General features: G+C 53.5%; 1 protein-coding gene and 1 long non-coding RNA gene across 2 annotated transcripts in view; one reads left to right on the top strand and one right to left on the bottom strand.

Moving 5' to 3' along the window:
• Positions 1–3118: 3118 nt before the first annotated feature.
• The window catches only part of TRAPPC12 (trafficking protein particle complex subunit 12), a 62499-nt gene continuing 49975 nt past the window's right edge, over positions 3119–15642 (bottom strand). The window contains exons 8-12 of the mRNA XM_082851524.1: positions 15215–15288; positions 11700–11798; positions 7045–7145; positions 3884–3971; positions 3119–3739 (exon numbers count right to left, since the gene is read on the bottom strand). Of these exons, the coding sequence (XP_082707650.1) occupies positions 3497–3739; positions 3884–3971; positions 7045–7145; positions 11700–11798; positions 15215–15288 (605 nt within the window). The 3' untranslated portion in view covers positions 3119–3496. The remainder of the gene's footprint in view (positions 3740–3883; positions 3972–7044; positions 7146–11699; positions 11799–15214; positions 15289–15642) is intronic.
• On the top strand, positions 3596–4700 carry LOC309969667. The gene is made up of 2 exons (XR_014326635.1): positions 3596–3706; positions 3911–4700. It is a non-coding gene; the product is annotated as an uncharacterized lncRNA (long non-coding RNA).

Below are 15642 nucleotides of genomic sequence, written 5' to 3'. Positions count from 1 at the left end.
ACAGGTCTATTTGAGGGAATCATCCTGCGCAGCCTGTCCTGTGTGTGCGTGTGCGTGCATGTGCACATGCAGGTGAGTGTCACAGTACGTGAATACACGCGTCGCTAACCCGAACAATTCCGAGGCAGCGTGTGAAGCCCCTTCCCGTGATGGGCCCCAGCCACGCCCCTGGAAAATGCACTGTAGACCTTGGGTGTGGCCCCAGCACTGCTTTCCTGAACGGCTCATCTTGTTAGCGTCAGCACGTGGCAGGAACGACTGACGTTTTCTCTGCGGCTCTTGAGTATACGGTATGGATTGAAGTATTTGTATTCCGGATGGCGCGACACTTAACGCTGTGTCCCGGTTTTGGGTTTGGCTTTGCTTTCCGTGATCGCGAAGGGTGCCGCACACCCTTGTGGGCCGTGGGTCTCGGGCGCCTGCGGTCCAGCAGCATCAGCGCTCCCGCCCAGGCTTTCGGTGAAGCGACCCTCCTCACTCTGCTCCCCTCGCTCCTGTGTGCTCTCTCCTCCCCGGGCCCTGAGGGTTGTGGAGCCTGGAAAGCCCTGCACTGCGGCTCCCACTGCCAGGCCAGGACTCGCCCCTCCCAGGGCACTAGCGCTGTTCCCCGTGGGCCGCTGAGGCCCCAGGATGACGAGGTTGTCTGAGTGTCCCTGTGTCGTGACACCCGACCCGCAGGGACCGGCTGGCCTTCCGTGGCAGCAGTAGGAACCATCTGCAACCAGGTGTCAATTACTTTGTATTTCCAGAAATCGAGAGAAAGCATAAAGGATGATATTAAAAAACCACCATTCTAAAAAAAGGCCTGGCGCTCTGCAGACACTGGTGAGTCTCCCAGGACCATCCCCCAGCCCCTTCCTCGCTCCCCTGGGACACTCACGGAGCCACGTGGTTCCTGCACCTGTTTTTTCTCCAGTTCTGCAGATGTGTACCTACAATGTTTGTATTTTACAAATAAATGGCATTTCATTGTATATACAATCCTAATCTTGATTATTTGAGCAGGTTTGGGATATGTCCATGTGAATACATGTCCAGACCATTCCTTTTAATCGCGGTATATACTGTTCAATTATAGAGCATGTCACACTATCACTATAATTTTTAAATCACTTTTTATTTTTTAAAGGCAAAACATTTACCAATTTTGATGATTTTTTCCCCTCTGGTTATAAAAACAACACACACACACAATGTGGAAAAATGTGAGGTTCAGAGTCACAGAAGGGCAAATAAAAATGCCATTGTGCTCATCCTTTTGCTGTGACTGATTTAACATCTAGTATTACTTTTCAGTCCCTTCCGTTAACATATGCACGTATTATGCAAATATACATTTCTTTTGAGTACTTTTCCATGTCATTAACTTTTTAAACGTGGTCTTGCATAAACGCGTCTTAGGAATATGGGGCAATTCGTGAAACCACTCCCCGACTGTAAAATTTTGACTCGGTTGCAAACTTCTTTTCCAGAAAAGCTCATCTCTCTCTGCTCCTACAAGCCAGGTCTGGGTGTGCATCCCGACGAGGTTCATGGACTGTCAGGTCTCCCGCCTGGTGAGCATTTGGCTGGGGGTCGGGGGGGCTGGCCCCGTCTCGGACTGGCTCAGACTGGCTCGTGCTGGCTCAGTCACTCCTGGGCTCACCGCCTGCAGGCGCCGTCCCAGGCCCGAGGGTGCCACAGCGGACAGGCCGCCCCGCGTCGTCCAGGACACAGGTCGTGGAAGGGCGGAGGCGAGCGGTGGCAGGGGCCCTGCTCCCCTGCGGGCTGCCCACAGCATTGGCGCAGGGACCGCAGGGAGGGGAGTGGGTGTCTTGCCAGCTCAGCTGCTGTGACAGATGCCACCAACAGTGGCTCTGGGGCCTGGAGGTCCGAGCTCCAGGTGCCACAGGGCTGGCCGCTCCCAGGCCTCGCTCCATGGCCGAGTCCACACGTGGCCTCTCCTCCCCACCCTGTGACTTCACCTCACCTGTGTCACCTCCTCGAAGGCCCGTCTCCACAGACGGTCACGCTGGGGTGAGGGCTTCCAACTGTGAGTTTTGGGGAGCCTGTGCGGGAAGAGCTTTCTGGGCGCTTCCCAGGAGTCTGTGATGGGTGGAGGGAAAACGGAGTGCGAACTAGATAAGGTACAGCTGTTACCCCAGACCTTACAGACACCCGGGGCACGCTTCCCTCGCTGCCTCTGAGGATCTGCAAACGTGTGGAGCCCCAGCGAGCCCCAGACGGCAGGGGTTTGGTGCTCTCCCTGCCTGTCTCGACGCCCCTGGAGGGAATGGGGGTCGGGGAGGGTGCGTCCAGGATGCAAATACTGATTTACTGGGGAACCTGGAGTCCAGTTTCTGACTGGCTTGGCCTCCGCCCCCGGGAGCCTGTGCAGTGTTGCCCGCTCTGTACACAGCGGACCCGGGAAGGACGGTTCCGGAATCCGAGGGGATCCGAGCGGACGCCTCCCGCCCCGCGCAGGTTCAAGGTGGAGGCCGAGCCTTGTATACCAGCACCTCTCCCCCCCGCACCCGCCGCCAGACTTGAAGGAAAACCCTCAAGGTGAAGAAACTAAAATGGCGTATTTTGGGGCTTTTGAAACATAAGGAGTTCTGATTTTTCTTCTTGAAAAGAGACGATTTTAGAACCTCCTTGGCATCCCACAGTCCTCTTGGTGGTCTCATCTTTTTCTCCTATTTTAATGTGTAATGAAGCTGTACTTCAACAATTGCATTGGGACCATCTGCCCAGTAGACGCTGCACTTGTATTTTTACTTTATGTTACAAAAATGACCAGAAATACAGCTTCGCTTTGCTCTACGCAATAGATGTCTATCTCAGAGTCTTTAAAGTGAGTTCCATTTTAAAGTGTATTAGAATAGCTGGATATTTAAAGGACCCTGGCCAGAGTTCTTTAGTGAAGAAGCACTCAGGTACTTCAGAGACTTTGAAAGCAGGAGTGACCGTGTAAACAGGACCGCAGACGCCCTGACCCTCAGACCTGAGAGGACAGGGTCCGCGCTGTGAGGCCCGCCCTCGTTCTGTGCAGTCGGGCCCCGAGCTCTCCAGAACCCACCCCCAGGCGTCCCCGCCCCCACTCCATCTGATGTGCAAGTGCAGGAGGAGGAAGGACGGGTTCGTTCACCCTTCACCAGGCCTCCCCAGGTGACCAGCACGGGCTGGGAAAGGAGCTGAGTGGACGCGGTTCGCTTTGGGCCGCCGGCGGGGACGAATGATCTCTCTTCCCCCTTATCTATCTATCTGTGAATCCTCTAGAACATTCAGGCTCGGAGCGAGAACGGTTTGTGTTACGTGGCTCAGCTTAGCACACGAAGCAGGTCAGCTTCCAGGAATGCACAGGAGGGGCCGAGGCGCCCTGGACCCCCTCCCTCCCTTGGGTTATGTTCACCCCGCACGTGCAAACGGCCGGAGCGGCCTGGGCCTCGGCTGGATGGAGAAGGCCGGCTCGCAGACGCCGGGGCGGGGGGTTGTCGTCTCGGGCGTCAGGTGGGAACTAGGCCAGCTTGAGGCACTGTGTGTTGAAGCAGTCCCCCTCCTTGCTGGCCACGGCCTCGAGCAGAGCCTGCTTCTTCTGCAGACTCCGGGACGACTCCAGCTCGTACATGGTGGTCAGGTTGAAGAGTGCGCTCTCGTGCAGGCAGTGCCGCGGGTCCTGCTGGGTCATGGCCTCCAGCTGCCGCAGCGAGTCCTTGAGTCGGCCCAGGTAGAGCAGGCACACGGCCGCGTTGTTGTTGGCCTGGAGGGGGACACGCGGGACTGGATGCGGCCTCACAGGGCCCGAGGACCTCCCTGGCCCCCATGAGAGTGCCTGATGCAGGCAGACTTGTTGGGAGGGGCGGGGGGCACCGGGTGGGGGGAGCCACCTGCTCGGGTGTCTTACCACCGCATTTGCTGGGTCAATCCTTAGAATCTCTGTGAAGCATCGGTGGGCTTCTGCAAAGTTGTTCTGACCGAGGTGAAGGAAAGCTCTGGAAATAAGCAACGCACAGAGGATTAACCAGGAAAGTCAGGATGCGGGCAGGTGCGTGGCAGCAGCACTGATGGGGCAGCTCCCAGAACTGGAACCCCACAGGGAGGACCAGGCAGCATAGGCCCCTCAGGCGTCACCCGAGCCAGGTGGTGTCAGTGCTTTCCAGATGTGGCAGGGGACAGGGCATTCTGGGGAGCAAACTGCACTGGGTCTGACGTCTGTTAGTTTAATTCAATCCCTATCAAAATACCGATGGCATTTTTCACAGAACTGGGACAAAAAAATTTTAAATTTGTAGGGAAACACAAAAGACCCCGAATAGCCAAAACTATCTTGAGAAAGAAAACTGGAGCTGGAGGAATCACGCTTTCTGACTTCCGACTATACTACAAATCTACAATGATCAAAACAGTATGGTACTGGCACAAAAACTGACATAGATCAATGGAACAGGATAGAAAGCCCAGAGGCAAACCCACACACCTATGGTCGACTAATCTATGACAAAGGAGGCGAGAATATACAGCAGAGAAAAGTCTCTTCAGCAAGTGGTGTTGGGAAGACTGGACAGCCTCATGTAAAAGAATGAAATTAGAGGGAATTCCCTGGCAGTCCAGTGGTTAGGACTCGGCTCTTTCACTGCTGGGGCCCAGGTTCAACCCCTGATCAGGGAACTAAGATCCTGCAAGCCCTGTGCCCTGTGGCATGGCCCCAGGCGCCCCCCCCCCCCGCAAAAAAAGAATGCAATTACAACATCCCTTCATGCCATACAAAAAAATAAGTAAACTCAAAATGGATTAAAAACCTAAATATAAGACCAGAAACCAAAAAACTCCTAGAGGAAATCGTAGGCAGTACACTCTGTGACATAAATAGTAGCAATATTTTTTTTGGATCCGTCTCCTAAAGCAAAGGAAATAAAAGCAAAAATAAACAAATGGGACCTAATTAAACTTAAAAGCTTTTGTATAGCAAAGGAAACCATCGATAAAATGAAAAGGCAGCCTACTGAGTGGGAGAAAATATTTGCAAGTGATATGACCTATAAGGAGTTAATATCCAACATATATAAACAGCTCATTCAGGGACTTCCCTGGTGGTCCAGTGGTTAAGAATCCGCCTTCCAATGCAGGGGATGCGGGTTCGATCCCTGGTTGGGGAACTAAGATCCCACATGCCACGGGATGCCTCAACTAGAGAGCCCGTGCACTGCAACGAAGAGCCCACTTGCTGCAACGAAGATCCCGTGTGCCACAACAACCAAGACCCAATGCAGCCAAATAAATAAATAAATACTAAAAAAAAATAAACAGCTCACTCAATTTAACATAAAAAAAGATTAAAAACTGGGCAGAAGACCTGAATAAACCCCTACTTACATGGTCGATTAATCTGTGACAAAGGAGGCAAGAATATACAATGAGGAAAAGACTCTTCAATAAATGGTGTTGGACAAACAGGACAGCTACATGCAAGAGAATCAGACTAGACTCCTAACTCACACCAAAGTAAATTCAAAATGAATTTAAAACTTAAATGTAAGACCTGAAACCATACAACTTCTAGAGGAAAATACAGGCAGTATTCTTCGACGTCAGTCTTAGCAATAGTTTTTTGGATCTGTCTCCTCAAGCAAGAGAAACAAAAGCAAACATAAACAGCCAGGACTACATCAAACCAAGAAGCTTTTGCACAGTGAAGGAAACTCAACAAAATGAAAGGGCAGCCAGCCGAATGGGAGAAGATATTTGCAACTGATATATATCAAATAGGGGTTAACAGGCAAAGAACTCAAACAACTCAACATTAAAAAAACCTGATTAAAAAATGGGCAGAGGACCTGAATACACAGTTTTCCAAGGAAGACATACAGAAGGCCAGACACATGGAAAGATGCGCAATGTCACCAATCATCGGGGAAATGCAAATGAAAACCACAATAAGCTATCACCTCACACCTGTCAGAATGGCTGTTATCAAAACGACAACAAGTAACAAGTGGTGGTGAGGCTGTGGAGAAAGGGGACCCTTGTGCCCTGTTGGTGGGAATGTAAACTGGTGCAGCCGCTGTGGAGAACAGTATGGAGGGTCCTCAAAAAACTAAAAATAGAGCTGCCGTATGAACCAGCAATTCCACTCCTGGGTATTTATCCAAAGAAAATAAAAACACTAATTAGAAAAAAATACATGCAGCTCTACGTTCACTGCAGCATTATTTACAATTGCCAAGATACAGAAAGCAATCTAAGTGTCCATCAACAGATGAATGGATAAAGGGGTGTGCGTGCAGTGCATGGAATATTAAATATTACTCGGCCATAAAAAAGAATGAAATCTTACCATTTGTGACAACATGGATGGACCTAGAGGGCATTATGCTAAGTGAAATAAGTCAGAGAAAAACAAATACTGTACGATTTCACTTATATGTGGAATCTAAAAACGAACAAACACAGAACAGAAACAGAGTTACAGACACAGAGAACAAACAGGTGGTTGCCAGAAGTGGGGTGGGTGAGGGGAGGACAGAAACAGGTGATTAAGGGAGGGAGATATAGAGGGACAAACTTCAGGTGCAAAATAAACATGTCACGGGTCTGAAATGCACAGTGTGAGGAATGCAGTCAGTGATAATGTGAGAACTGTGTGTGGAGACAGGTCATAATTAAACTAATGGTGGTGACAGTTTGAAAGCTATAGAAATATCAAGTCCCTATGTTGTATAACAGAAACTAACACAGTGCTGCAAGGCAATTATACTTCAAACAAACAGAAAAAGATCAGATTTGTGGTTGCCCGTGGAGGGGAGGGGGGAAGGGGATTAGATGAAGGTGGTCAAAAGGCACAAACTTCCAGTTATAAATAAGTACTAGGGATGCAGTGTGCAACACGATGAACATAGTTAACACGGCCGTACGTTACATGTGAGATGATGGATGTTCATTGAACTTACTGTGGTCCTCGCTTCATGATGTCAGTATGGAAATCAGATAGATCATGCTGCACACCTTACAGTTACACCGGCTGTAAGTTAATTATAGCTCAGTAAAACTGGAAGGAAAAATACATACCTGTTCATTAAAACCATTATTTTACCCTGCAGTCCATCCAGTTTCTGTGTTACGTTCTCTACGTCTTGAAAGTACTTTTCAGCTGTCTTTATGTCTCCAATCTGCTTTGACAAAATTATGTAGTCAGTTCAGCTGACAAATGTTAAATCTAAACCCACATATACAGTTTCCTCATGTTATGTATCAGGCAGGGTAAAACTCTGGTATAACCATTTACTGCTTATCACTTTTTGTTACCAAAAAAAAGTAAGAGCCATTTAGGATACAGCAGGACGTCAACATCTATGTCAGAAAGTGAGTGGTTAATACACCTGCGTGTTAACAAGTCTCTTACAGTTTTTAATTTGTACCCATCAAGAGGAATCCTGGCATAGCATTATGAAAACTAAAAATAACTCCCGACTCTGGCCAGGCCCCGGGCCCGTTCTTAAACCTGCCCGTGGATCATTTCAAGAAACCTCTGCCATGTGGCACCCAGGCAAAACATGCTCCACAAGTCCAACTTGTATATTTGGCAAATTAAACTTGATATTATCGTTAAAAAAAAAGAATGACTAAAAAAGTACAACATTTACCTTTTGGTATAATATTACAGTCTCCCAATCAATTATTGGGGGGTTATTTGTGACCAGTAAAATGACAGAGATCATCAAACTAACAAATTTCAGTCATATTCTGACCCGATAATACAGAATTCTATCGTGCGAACAAATGGCCGCGCTCTCAGCAAACGGTTACGGAGACCTCCTCAGCTCCCTCTAAAATGAAGCCAGAGCCACTGGGGATCCTGATGGCTAAACCCCCTCCCCCGTCCTGCCATCGCTGCGGACCACAGCCTGGGGCGCGGGGGGTTAAGAGGGAATCGGGTCTCCTTCTGCACGAGGAAGGAGATCAGTGATCTAAGGCTTAGACTGCAAAATACAGGAAAAATGAAAACCCTGTGACAACAATGACCTTACGACCAGGGTGAAGGAAGAACAAAGGCCTCTGTGTTCCAGGCCTAAAGGAGCAGCTCTGGAGCAGCTGACTCCAGGGCATCTCGTTACAACACACCACGAGGTGTCTCTGCATCTGCCGAGGGGACAGCATCGCAGCTGCAGTGTCAGCGCCCTCTTCTGCACACTCACCCCCATCCCGATTCCCGGGGTCCTCCAGCCACCTGCCGGGAGCGCTTGTTCCCTTCCCCTTCCTTCCAGGGAAGCCCGCGGTACCTCCCTGTAGCCGAGGGCAGGCGTGCCCACCACCCAGCACCAAGGGTCTGGGTTACTCTCCACAGTGAGACCCCTGCAGGCAGCACCCGGCCCCTTCACGGTACCCTGGGAAACCAGGGCCTGGTGTTTGGTGACACAAAGACACTGGCTGCACTGCTGCTGCTGTGAGTAATGAGCGCCCTTCGTCGCCGACCCGGGGATCTCGAGTCCTCAGCCAGCGCCCATCAAGCTACCCTCACGGTCTCCGGCCCCTCTCTGTTGTCAATGCTGCCCCGAAAAACACCCCGCCAGGAGGAGGAAACAAAGTGGCACCACCCGCGCATCTACTGGCCCCGCCCTCACGCACACGGTGGGAGCACCCGGGGTCCCCCACAGAGGCCTGAACATCTGCATTCCCCGCAGTGCGCTCACTTACCCTGCATCCTCCAAGGGCCCAGGGGCATACTGATGGAGATACTGACGCTCACCAGCTGATAACAAAGGTGCACCAAACCCTAAATGTCTGCTGGGTGCTGTGCTAAGTGCTTCCCACCGCTCACAACTTCTATCAAGCTGTGCTGTTGGTCCCACTCCTTTCTTCACTCTCTGGATTAAAAAGATGAGGCTCAGAAAGGCTGGGCGGTTTCCTCAGGTCACAAAGCTAACATAGCAGAATGGGACTGTCCAACTCCCAGACCACGTGCTGGCCCTCTGCACCGCACGGCCTCAAGGAGCTGGTGCAGGACTTGCGCTGAAACTATTTTCTAGTGGGAGATCACGAAGGAATCTTAGAATTTTCTTTGCCACCTACTGATTTTTCTGGTCATTAGAAGGTAAGTTCACATCCTTGTATTTCTTTTTTTTTTTTTTAAAGAATTAATTTATTTTTGGCTGCATTGGGTCTTTGTTACTGTGCACGGGCTTTCTCTAGTTGAGGCAAGCGGGGCTACTCTTCGTTGCGGTGCGCAGGCTTCACACTGCAGTGGCTTCTCTTGTTGCGGAGCACGGGCTCTAGGCACGCGGGCTCTGGTAGTTGTGGCTCGCGGGCTTTAGAGCGCAGGCTCAGTACTTGTGGCGCACAGGCTTAGTTGCTCCGCGGTGTGTGGGATCTTCCCGGACCAGGGCTCGAACCCGTGTCCCCTGCACTGGCAGGCGGATTCTTAACCACCGTGCCACCAGGGAAGTCCACATCTTCATAATTATTAAAACGTAATTAGGATTTAAAATCCTACTGATTTTCTAAGACTTAGAGGCAGTGTAAAAAATTAAACAATATAAAAAGGCAATTAAATATATTGCAAAGTATCTAGTAAGCAAATAAACAAACCCAAACTAGTTATTTGAAGAAAACAACAGATAATAAGTGGATGAACTAATCAAGGAAAAGAAAGCATGAGTAAACAATTATAAATGTAAAAGGAGAAATAACTATAGTTAAAGTGAAATTGAAGTAATTATGAAAGAAGACTATATTTTACAGAACTCTAAGCAAAAACGTATGTGAATACACAGACCAAACAGGTGATTTTCTTGGCACTCTAAATTGCCAAAATTGATCCCAGAAACAGAGAGAAAAAACCTCACGCGTGGAACACTAAAGCCATTAGTAACAGTATTAAGTTACCCAACAAATCCTAGGAGGCTGGCTGAGGCCTCTTTGAGGTCAGTTATTCAAATCTCCCAGGAACATGTAATTCCAGAGTGTCCAAAATATCCCAGAGGACAGAGAAAGCAAGCAAGCAGCTATGTTTATGAAGACAGAACACAGATAACAAATGCTTTTGAGAAGGGCACGCTCACACACACACACACACACACACACACACGCATACGCACGCACAAACCCAGACCAATTTCACTTATAACGATAACTGCAGAGATCTGGGGACACTTCCCCGGGGAGCCCAACGTATTGGAGGCGCAAATGTGAATACTTCTGTGGCCAGAAACGTCTCCACGGAAGCACCGACCAAGCCCCAGTCTGACCGTCAGGGTCCCTCCCCTGGGCCGTCAGGTCCGTGACTGTCACAGAAAGACTGTGCTTTCATAGTTCAGGGTTCCTGGATGGATCTCCAGCATACATTTCTCAAATTATGCAAATTAAGACAGAAATGAAGTTTCTGAGATCGTCCTGAGTAGTGAGAAATTAGAGCAGATACAGAGCATTCTTCTAGTATGAGAATCAGGATAATAACTGGGCACCACGAGATCCCGGGCACGGCATTCTTTACACGGCTGTCTCGTTTCATCGGCACAAGGACCCCAAGAGGCAGCCACGAGCGTCCCTGGTGCACAGAGGAGAGGATGCAGCTCAGGAGGGTGGCCAGCCCAGGGTCAAGGCTAGGTAAGCACCAAGGACAAACAGAAACCCGGGTCTTTCAGATGCTAGAACACGCGTTCTTCAACATCCATGAGTTAGTGAAGGTCAAGCTTCAGAGACTGGGGCAGGGACCCCGGGCATCCTGGGAGGGACTTGGACGCCACACAGGCGGCCTTCACTGTTGGGTTGTCTCTGGATGCCCCCCTGGGGGAGCGGCGTGTGTGCGCTTGTGTGTGTGTGCGCGCTTGCGTCTGTGCGTGGCGTGGAGGACGGGGTGGAGGTGGGGTGCGTGTGTGCACGCATTCGTGTGTGCAGTGGCCAGGAGGTGCAGGAGGACAGGACCAACATCAGTGAAGAGAACCTGGGCTCTGGGTGACCTTGTTCAAATTCCTCCTGTGGGCCTGACCTCTGGGACCTCAGGCAGGTCACTTGAGCCCCGGGAAGCCTCAGTCTGCTCCTCTGTAAAGTGGGCCGGTCACATGGCGGAGGAGGATGGCCCAGCAGGGCACCCGCTCAGGGCCAGCGCCTCCCCACATCCATCCCCCTTGCTTTGACCACCACGGACGGCCCCATCAGGCTCCTGCCCAGGCTACGGGTGCTACGGTCGACACCCTTTGAGACTGAGGGTGCGGGGATGAGGCATCCGCGCTCGGCCTGCGAGTGTGGGCCTGCCGTCGTGGGGAGGACAGGAGCGAGGACGGGCGCCCGGCACCCCGGCACCAAATGCGCCCCGGCTTCAGCGCCATCCCTGGCAAAGCGGGTACGTCCCGGCTTCCCGCACTGTCGGGACCATGGCTCCAAGCGGGACCTCCTTTGTCCACGCACGTGGATTCAAGCACGCTTTGGCTACATTATCAGCCACTTAAGATTACTGACGGTTTTGTCAACACACTTTTACCTGCAACAGGGCAATTTCTCAAGGAATCCATCTCAGCGCTTCCCAGATGACAATCTACGAAAATGCACGTCTAGCAATTGGCTTCCTAATCACGTCAAAGCCCAGAGCACAGTCAAGCCAGGACCAAGAAAACTACCCCTTCTACAGCCACAGAAGTCTGACTTGATGTATTTCCTGTTCTCTTTCTGAAATCTACAGCATCACGCTAAGGCGACCCCCGGCCCACCCTGCCAGCCGCGCGGCTCACCTGGAGGAAGATCCGGCCAATGCAGCTCAGCAGCTGGGGCTCCTGGTGTGGGTAGTACTGGATGACCGAGCGGTACGCGTCCACGGCCAGCACGTAATCCTGCGGGGGACCCAGAGAGCATCCCAGAGTTAGGAGGAGCACGCTGTTTTACACGTTACAGGAGCGCAGGTACCTGCAGACTCGCACGTGAAGCGGGAACACGAGTGCGTGGGCAGGTGGGACGTGGCACCGCCGTGAGGGCGGCAGATGGCCCAGCAAACCAGGCTCTGAGTTCTGTGTGTAACCACGGTCCTGAGAGCCTTCCTCTCCCCGAGGGGCTCTGGCTGTGCACTTAGGGCAGAGGGGCTTTCTTCTTCTAGCTTCTCAGTAGCAACTAGTATTTCACCTGGACTCACTCTTTCTTTTCTGACAAAATCCTTAATTGGTGAATTTTGTCTTGCCTCCATCTGCCAGACACAGAAACTGAATGTATTAATAGCGTCTCTTAAACATTTTCTTTACTAAAACTCGAGGTAAAGCTCTTAAATGCAGACAAACATAAGCCCCGTAAAACAGCTGGGCCGGGAGAGCTCGCTGGCTCTGGCGGGAGGAGGCCATCCGGGGCACCTGGCCGTCTTGCCAGGGGCACAAGGACAAATCCCCAACAGCCCCGAGCTCAGACGGCAGGGTCACCGTCCCGCCTGCTGGTGGGCACTGTCCCGGGCTGGTGTGAACAGCTCCCTGCGTCTCCCGGGTCAGCAAACAGCAGGCCGCGCGGCAGTGTTCTCCTCACTGAGTCTTCGTAAAACCCCACAAGGTACTTTTCTTTCTTTCGTCGTCTACGTTTTCAATCTCATGAAAACTGGGACAGGCGTTACTAGTTCGCTAACTGGGATGTTATGAAGACAGACAGACGACAAGAAACGTTCCAGTTTAGCAGGGAAAAAAAATGGAAAGACTCTCCAGCCTGGCAGCTTCGAGAGCAGCTCTTCACGACGAACTGGACTTGCTGGTGCAGGCGGTGAGCCGGCAGCACCTGCCCGTCCCCCTCGGCTCCTGGCACCGCTGCCCGCGCCCTGCCCAGCGGGAGAGCCCGCTCTCGGGGCGGCAGTGACCCCCGGTGCCTGGGGCCCGAGGGGCGCTGAGGCCCGGCTTGGGGTCCGGCGCTGCTGAGCCCTGGACTTCTGCGGGGAGACGGGGGCACCTTGGAGCATCTGAGAATCACCCACTGTGCTGAACGTCTACGCCTCACTTCAGGTTTAGGGCGAACGAAAGGCCACCTCGCCGTTCGTGTCCGGCGGCGCCCAAGTGTCACCGGGTCAGGCCAGTGCACACGCCCCGATCCCGGCCCGCGTCTCCGGGTGGCTCTGTGGCCGGCGTCGCCGCCTGACACCTCCACGCCTCGGCGCTCCGGCCTGCTACGGAGAGGCACGCGGCCGCTGTCCCGCCGGAGCGGCGCTCCTGGGAGAGCACGGCTGGCCGGACACAGCCGTGGGGACCCCGTGCGGAGGCTTTCGGACGAGGCGCGGGGCCCGGGTGGCAGCCCCGGGTGGCTGCAGCCTCGGGCCCGGGCCCTGGCGGTTCCAAGGAGCCCGGCCTCCAGTAAACCAGAGCGGAGCGCGGCCCAGAGCTTGTCAGCGGACGACCATTTAACGAAATCGTTTATTTCCCGGAGGAAACGAGGAAATGCGGCCCCGGCTGAAGGGCGCTCTCGAGGGCGAGCGCCGTCCAGGCCGCGGTCAGGCGGGCGCGGCCCGCTCGCAGGGACCGACTGCTCTAGCTCCGTCTTCCCCCTCTTCTTTCAGCAGCTGCACCGTCTGGCGGGGCACGGAGGCGGGCGGCGCGGCGCCCTGAGTCTCCCAGATGGGCTGGGGTGCCCAGGCTGCGACAGTGTTTCAGGCGCACGTTCGGGCTGAAGTGTGTGGACAGACTTCTCATCGTGAAAAAGGTGAATCAGCGTTCACGTCGCCGTAGCAGAAATGTTATTCAGAATAAGAAGCGGCTGCTGAAGTAACCCAGCGTCGCCCATACGCGAACGGAAGGGACGGGACGCGCCGGTGAGGCCGACGCTGCTGTAATTCCGGGCTCGCTCACTAGGTGGCGACAGGATGCGCACACGTGCTGGCGCCTCAGCCGCAAAATTTTTCATTCCTTTTTTTAACTCGTGGAAATGAAAGCATAATCTAAAATCTCAAATTAAACTGCACTTGTGGTAGAAGTATTTTTGAAGCACAGTGATCTGTTCTGTACTGAGTCCCGACAACGTAGGTACAAGACTTAGTCTGGCGCCTGGTGGTATCATCACTCCAGCAGTAGACAAAGGGTGTTCTTATCCCACAGTTTTCTATTAATGTGCCTTAAAAATGCACATAGGAAGCCACCAGTGGAACAGGAGACCCTCCTGAGGTGTCCCAGCCTGTGACCAAGGAGACACCGATCGGCCCGTGACTTTACGATGTGTCCTTTGTTTCTGCGCGTGAGCCGGCGAGCTCCGCGGAAGGAAGGTGGCAGTGGCCCTGGGCGGCTCCCTCCACCCGCGGGAGGGACGGGGCGCCGTGTCAGGGGTCACGGTGGCAGGAAGGGAGGAGCTGAGAGAACCAGAGCGCCTTAACCCCAAGGCGCTGTCCAAGGGGGGCTGCAAGTGCATCCCTTCTGGGCCTTCGTTTCAGGGGAGGTCCCCGGGGCTCGGGGGTGGGAGGGGCACGCGAGGCAGTCTGCACCCCAGGGTCACAGCGACGCACGGAAGGCAGGGCCCTGGAGCAGGAGCCGAGTGCACACCCAGCGTGGCCTTCTGCACGGGACCCACAGCTGGCCCAGGACGCGGTCCCCTCGCGGGGCTGCCCTGTCAGGGTTAGACACCAGCTCCCGGAGCCCGCTTCTCCCCTCGGCCATTTGCCTGCTCTGCTAAAACCAAGCTCAGGAGTGACCCTGGGCTGGCCCGTGGGAGGGCCACGATCTGGCCTCTTAATGGCCCAGAAGATGTTAACGGAGCTGCTCTGGGTGTCTGTGGCTCACTGATTCGGGCAGCAGCCTCCAGCCCCTGCCGCTGGGCCCTGCCAGGGAGGCACGGATGGAGGAAGAAAGGAGCGACGCCCTCGGTTCAGCCTCCTCGTCCCCCAGCCGCCTCCCCGGGGGCTGGCAGTGGGGGGGGGGGGGGCGGGGCTAAGGAGCAGGTCTCCCGGGGAAGCCTGTCCCCAGATGCCATGGCCATTGAGCGCAAGTCAGGTCAGAACGAGGGAAACCACCTCCTCTAATGGGGGGAACAGAGGCCAACTCTGGGACTGAATCCAGAGAAAAACAGGAGGGAGAGAGAATTGAGAGCATGAGGAGGATTTCAATTAAATCATCTCGACCCCTGTTTGAACAATTAAACTTGGCAGTGTAAATTCTACATTCTATTGACATTTCTTTCAGTAGAAATTAAAGCACGTTTATCCCGAGTGTCTCACTGGCCTCTCTGCTCGATAACCGCCCCCGCATGCACACCACCTCGAGGTCCCAGCGGTCCCCCCGCCAATGCCCTGAGAACATCATACCTTCATGAGCAGCAGACAATTGGCCATAGAGCACGTCACCCGTCCCAGGCGGGACCGCCACAGCTGCACGGAGGCTGCAAGAGCGGAGTACGGTGAGTGCGTGGGGAGCGGGTCCTGCCGCCGGCCCAACCCAGACAGATGGACGCCCCGCCCCCATCACCCGGCTAGGCCACCGCTCCCTGTGCTGCTCAGCCCACACCTTGGGCTGTGCCCTTGGCGACCTGCTCAGCCTCAGGGAGGACAGATCCCACGAGCCGACCAGGGCCATGTCCCCAGGTCGGCACGTCCAAAAGATGGGAAAAGCCGGCCAAGACGACAGCCCTCGCCCTGCAGCGGGGCCACTCCTGGTGTGACCTGGATGGGCTGAAGGCCTCCCGGATGCAGGGCTGGTGGACAGTCACACCCCGGTGTCAGTAGCTGCGCCCTGG

The sequence above is a fragment of the Leucopleurus acutus genome, assembly GCF_964270905.1.
Source record: "Leucopleurus acutus genome assembly, chromosome: 12".
Classification (NCBI taxonomy): Eukaryota; Metazoa; Chordata; class Mammalia; order Artiodactyla; family Delphinidae; genus Leucopleurus; species Leucopleurus acutus.
Note: the sequence above shows the minus strand (reverse complement) of the source record. Positions and strands in the feature narration are given on the sequence as shown.